Here is a 5,809-nt window from a genome sequence, read left to right on the forward strand (position 1 = left end):
ACAAACTGAATAATAATATTTACAATAATAAGAATACCGTACAGGTAGTAAATTTCGAGGGCACAAAATTTTGTGATTTAGTAAAAACTAAAAGGTCTTAATTTTTTAATTTCAAGGGGGTTAAATTTCAAATTTTTGCATGTGCACTTGCTAATATTAAGTCATAGATTTTAACATGCTGTGCATACGCAGTGAGGTATTAATTTTTGTCGCTAAAAAGTCACCCACAAAATCCGCAAAATTAAATATCCCACAGAATTTTGTACCTATACAGTAGCTATTCAATTATGCTTACCAGGCTTCCACAGGGACAGTTTGGTCTAGCAACAGCACCAATACCAACCTCAGGCCACATTATACTCAATGAACTGCCAGTAGTCACTGCTAGTGTCTCAGAAGAACAGCCATCTAATAGAAATGAATACATTAATGATCAATGTGTTGGAACTAATAATATAATGAAGTGTCATGTTGATATTGTTTTACTAAAATAATGTAATAATAATGTTTTGTTCATACCAAATCTCATAACTAGAGAGAAGCTGATGCCAGGATAATTTGCAGCAATATTAGCAGTAACACCATTCAGTGAGTTTGTAATTCCATTAGTATTAGCCATTGGAGGAACTCGTAGAGTGAAAATAAATTGGACTCCTAAAACACCAGGCCTATGGGCATAATTATTAATGACTTAGGGTACATTATACTGTTTGGAAGCAACTTTTAAAATTCAAAAAAAAACAATTTTGATTGGAATCCACTTAAAATTTTATACAACATAAGAACATGCATAGGTACCAGAAAAAAACATAAAAAGAGAATTTGACAATTTACTGACGAAAAACATTAGCACTATGACAAAGTCCTATGGAAAAGGCTGACTGTAATACCGTACGCGTCTTAATTTTCGAGGTGTATTAAATTTCGTTATTTTCGTGCTCACCTTAAATCCACGAAATTTAAACCACCTCTAATGCCATTCTATTGTATGTAGACTATGGCCAGAACACAAAAATTAGCTCACACGAATATTAACTTTTGAGCAAATTTCATTGAAAACACGAAATTTTGAACCCTCGAAAATTTGGACGTATACGGTAGTTCACAACTATAAGCACAAAGTACAATTGAGATTGAACTTTAACTTACACAAGGGCATATGTAAGATCAGCAACTATTATACCACTACCAGGGGAAAGTTCATTACCAATAAGAGCATCACGAGTCTAAAATAAGGAGATATACAGTAACCAATAGTGCGTAGTGTTGTAATATTGAATTACTTGATTATAAACTGCTGTAATGTTAGGAGGCAACTGTGCTTGTCCGGAAGCTGTTAATACTGTGAAATATTGTCTGACATCTATTAAAAATAATGGACACAATGATTTTTATGAATATTTGATACTGTCAATTAAAACTAAGACTATGAGTCGAAATTTTGTTCATAAGAGCATATGCATCAGAAATATTATAAAAATTGGGAGTATTTTTTAAACTTTGGCAAAAAAGCATAGGCTATTAACATACTATTGATAGTCACTGTTGCAGTAGCTTGATCCATTCCTTCACTATTCATAACTCTACAAGAATAAGTTCCTCTCTGAGCAGGCTGAATGCTATCAATAATGTAGATTGGTGAGTTGGCTCCAGGTATAAGAGTCCCTTCTAAATACCAAGTGATGACTGGCTGTGGAGCACCTGTTGCTACACAAGTCAAGTTGACAAGACTTCCTAGTGGAACATCTTGATCCATTGGAGGAGTCACAATTACAGGAGCAGAATTACTTGAAACTATACAAAAAATATAACAAAATTGTTTTGCAAGTTATTTGGCTACCTGGTATTTCACAGTTCTTTCCAATGAAATTATTAGGACAAACACAATAATAATCATTCACTTCATCAACACAATATCCATTAACACATGGAGTGCTAGGATCATTAATAGTACACTCATTCCTTGCTATAAAAACAAAAAACACAAGCTATAGATTATGAATTTTTCAACAAGTACACATACGTCTAATGGTAATAGCAATGTTGTCTGATAGACTTGGTACCACACGGCATAAATACTGACCACTATCACCAGTCAAAGTGTTTTGTATCATCAATTGACTTGTAATAGTATAGAGTCCAGTGCTACTATTAGCAGTAGGATTAGAATTGCTAATGGTGACACGACCACTTGGTGTAATTAGATTAGAGCCTCTGAACCATGAGAAAGGCAATGCTCCAGGATAGTTGGTCATTAGAGAGCATGTAAGTGTCAGTGTGTTTCCTTCTTCTATTAACTGAGTTACTGCAGTGACGTCAATCGTACCAAAGACTAGTGTCAAAAAATAAGAAAAATTAGAATAAATACAAATATTTTTATATCTACAAAACTTTTTCTTCAGTTGTTATAAAAGCAAAAGAAAAAATGGGACATAATTGATGTGGTTTTACACTGTATAACTATTTACATAAAAATAATGTTTCCTGTGGCTTACTTTGTGCTGGTCTAGAGCACTGTATTACATAGTTGTATGCACTACTGGCACAGTTACGATTAAAAGTAAAATTAGCTGTACAATTGTCATAATGAACAGCATCAGGTGGACATGTAAAGTTATTAAAATATTGTGCTCCAGTAGGTAATGTTCCATATAAAGCTTGATTACTATTGATAGATATACCATCTGAATAAGAGGAACAAATAATAACAAACACAATAATAAACATACTCTCATATCCTAATGCATCACAGAGGAGACTGGCAGGATCATCATAAATACTACCATCATTACATAAAGCAATGATAGCAAAACCCTCACACAATATTGGTATACCAGTGACATATTCAATACCATTAGAAAGATAAAACTGTTCATTGTATAACTGAAAACTTGGTCCATTACACACTAAATGAATACAAAAATATAAATAAAGGAAGTGTCATTAATAAATGTGTGCATAATGTATAATATGTACATTGAGGGCATGTTACTGTCAAATATCCACTGGGACAAGTGGAACCAGGAGTACTTGTACATGAAAATGTTTCAGGATCACAATAAAAATCGTTAGCTACAATAGTGTCATTGGACACATTGAGAGGAGCAAGACTAACATTAGGAGGAGTACCAATATTACCATCTGTGTGGAAAACAATTAAACAATCATTCAGTAAATTATTTAGCTTACATAGTACACCAACAGTCTGAAAACAAATACTAGCCAATTCAGTTTGTCCAATACTAGCATCTCCACACACAAGAGCAGGTGTCCCATTCACACAAACAGACACATACCCAGATATACTGTTCATTAAATTATTGTTGTCAGTACTATTCTCAGTATTATTGAATATAACTTGTCCATCATAATAACAAGAAGTGGGAGGAGCATATACTACAAAAATTGTACAAAATAATGTTCAACAGCTCTCAATATCAATATTCATGATATACCTTGGGTACACTCCACAACTAAGATTCCACCATATCCCATGGAACAGTTATTAACTACACTGACATTATCATAACATGATGAGAGTGAACCAGCATAGTAAGGACAGCTGAAGCCAGCATAATCATTATTATAATTTGAATAAGTTCTATTAGTGTAACTATATGATACACTAGCTGTGCTGTAATAACCTCCTAAAATATTAATCAATCATATCAGTACATGCATTACTATCCCACCTTGTGCACGACAGAATAATAAAGCAACATCATCAGTGATTCCATCAGAACAGACATCTCCATAAGTTGCATTTATACAAACACCAACTTGATATATCTCAGTATAGCTATCACCAGTATAAGAAGATTCAATATATCCTAAACTTGTTTGAAGATTACATGGAACAGGTCCTATAAAATGTGATATTGTAATAATATTTCAGTACTAACTTAATAAAAACAAATTGGTGATATTCACTTACTGTTAATACAAGATATAACAGCTTCATCAGATATTCCAGAGCAGCCACCATTATCACTGGTAGATGTACTATTGTAACAAGAACCAAAAATATAGTTGTAGTTTGAGCTATCCACCATTGGACAAGAGAGATAAGATACAATTAGACTGGACTGGTCATTGTATCCATAATCATCAGTAGAACCAAATATTGGATATGAACGAGCACCTATAGTGTATAATTATTACCACAATAACAATATGATAATTTCTACCATAATAATATTCACTACTTCCACAGAAAGCTCTAGCAGTGTTCATATCAAATGATGTACAGTATGGTATGTATGAGTTATTATAACATATAGATGGTCGTCCAATACTGAAGGCAGTCCCATTATTGAAATATCCTTGCCCTCTGTCTTGTAACTGAGGTGAACCAGTATTACAAGTTTCTACATCTAAAAAAATAGAAAACTCATAATACTAATAATAAGCCCTTTGCAGACTAATATAAAATAAAAAATAGGGAATAATGCTAAACTGTCATAAATTGTTAGAAAATAAATGACACAAACAGTAGTCACTAGCAATGTCTAATATTCTAACCTCTGACACAGGAAACAACAGCAAGTCCACCATTATTAGTACAACCATTATTGTATACAAAATTGTAAGTACAGAATGAATCAAAATACCCATATGGACATGTAAAACTAGTTATACTATCAGCACTAGCATCATAACTGTATACTTCATCAGCAGGACCAATAACAGCTGAAGTATAAGCACGATCGGCATTGAAACCAGCAGAACGACACAAAAACAAAGCTTGTTCAGGAGTCAGTTGATCAGCACAGACATCATAATAGGTGTTGTTAACACAGATCTCCACATTACCAGTAGTGTAGGATGTGAAATTAGGATATTGACCATATGAATAAGAATTATAATAATAGTTATTGCCTATCTGTACTTGGCCAGAATAGCATTGATCATCAGGTGCAGTAGCTTTAATTAAAAAAAATGGAAATGACAGTTTTCAGGTCTATAGTATTCTTACCATCATAGCAGTACAAGGTGGAAGGGTTATTACACATTGTGAATGGATCACCATTGATACTACAGAACTGAGGACTATTATAGTCATAATTGGGACAAGTGATGTTGATGTAGCTGGAAGAGCTGCCAGAACCACCAGATATGAATGAACCATCTGATAGAAAAAAACAGTTAAAACAAAGTATGAAAAAATGTTTCAATCAAACTCACTGTTGTATCCAAAACTTCTACAGAATATATTGGCATCAGAATTATCTAAATCATTCTGACAGACTCCATTCCAAGTACCAGAATTACAAAACTCCACATTACCAGTGGTACCACTAGTACCATTACTGTAATATACTGTATTTGTATCTGTTAATCGAACTTGACCAAAAGTAGAACATTCTGCACAAGCAACAAGTAATGAGCAACTATATGGTCATATGTACCTGCTTCACATCTGACTGTAAGAGGAGCTCCATCAGAACATACACCATTACTAACTGTATCATCACAGTTTGAATAATCACCAGAATACTGTGGAGTATAACTGCAATTGTTAAATACTACATTATAATCACCATTGAGATACATAGGATCAAATGGAACGATAGTGTAATCTATTGACAGAAAGAAATAGAAATAATGATACTGAAAAAAAGTTGTTAATTTACTTAAATAGGAATCCACCCTATTACAAGCTAGTCTAGCAAAGTACTCAGGAAAAGCAGTGTTATTACAGACAGTAACAAATGACCCATTAATACAGGCTACAACACGACCAATAGAATATCTTGATCCATAAGGTGATCTATAACTTGTATAGTTGGCTATTGCAATAGTATCACCA

The 5,809-nt window shown here is 33.4% G+C and overlaps 1 protein-coding gene across 1 annotated transcript; it reads right to left on the reverse strand.

The window, feature by feature from the left end:
* Positions 1 to 277: 277 nt before the first annotated feature.
* Positions 278 to 5,803, reverse strand: LOC109583709 (uncharacterized). The gene is made up of 20 exons (XM_019999142.1): positions 5,634 to 5,803; positions 5,409 to 5,579; positions 5,185 to 5,364; positions 4,976 to 5,128; positions 4,522 to 4,923; positions 4,188 to 4,373; positions 3,935 to 4,141; positions 3,693 to 3,863; positions 3,456 to 3,647; positions 3,190 to 3,396; positions 2,977 to 3,141; positions 2,730 to 2,906; positions 2,496 to 2,684; positions 2,024 to 2,332; positions 1,841 to 1,966; positions 1,531 to 1,794; positions 1,284 to 1,363; positions 1,150 to 1,226; positions 520 to 668; positions 278 to 408 (listed from the first exon to the last, which is right to left on the reverse strand). The coding sequence occupies exons 2-20, from the start codon at positions 5,551 to 5,553 to the stop codon at positions 278 to 280; spliced, it is 3,510 nt and encodes a 1,169-aa protein (XP_019854701.1). The 5' UTR covers positions 5,554 to 5,579; positions 5,634 to 5,803.
* Between the last annotated feature and the right edge of the window lie 6 nt (positions 5,804 to 5,809).

The sequence above is a fragment of the Amphimedon queenslandica genome, unplaced genomic scaffold, assembly GCF_000090795.2.
Source record: "Amphimedon queenslandica unplaced genomic scaffold, v1.1 AMPQUscaffold_13286, whole genome shotgun sequence".
NCBI classification, from domain to species: Eukaryota; Metazoa; Porifera; class Demospongiae; order Haplosclerida; family Niphatidae; genus Amphimedon; species Amphimedon queenslandica.

Bases quoted from the DNA above. Each gene is read 5' to 3' on its own strand.
- LOC109583709 (XM_019999142.1), bottom strand. From the start codon at position 5,553: ATGTATCTCAATGGTGATTATAATGTAGTATTTAACAATTGCAGTTAT. The intron at 4,924-4,975 runs GTAAGAATACTA...TTTTAATTAAAG, and splicing joins CACCTTGTACTGCTATGATG to CTACTGCACCTGATGATCAA. The intron at 409-519 runs GTATGAACAAAA...CATTTCTATTAG, and splicing joins CTCTCTAGTTATGAGATTTG to ATGGCTGTTCTTCTGAGACA.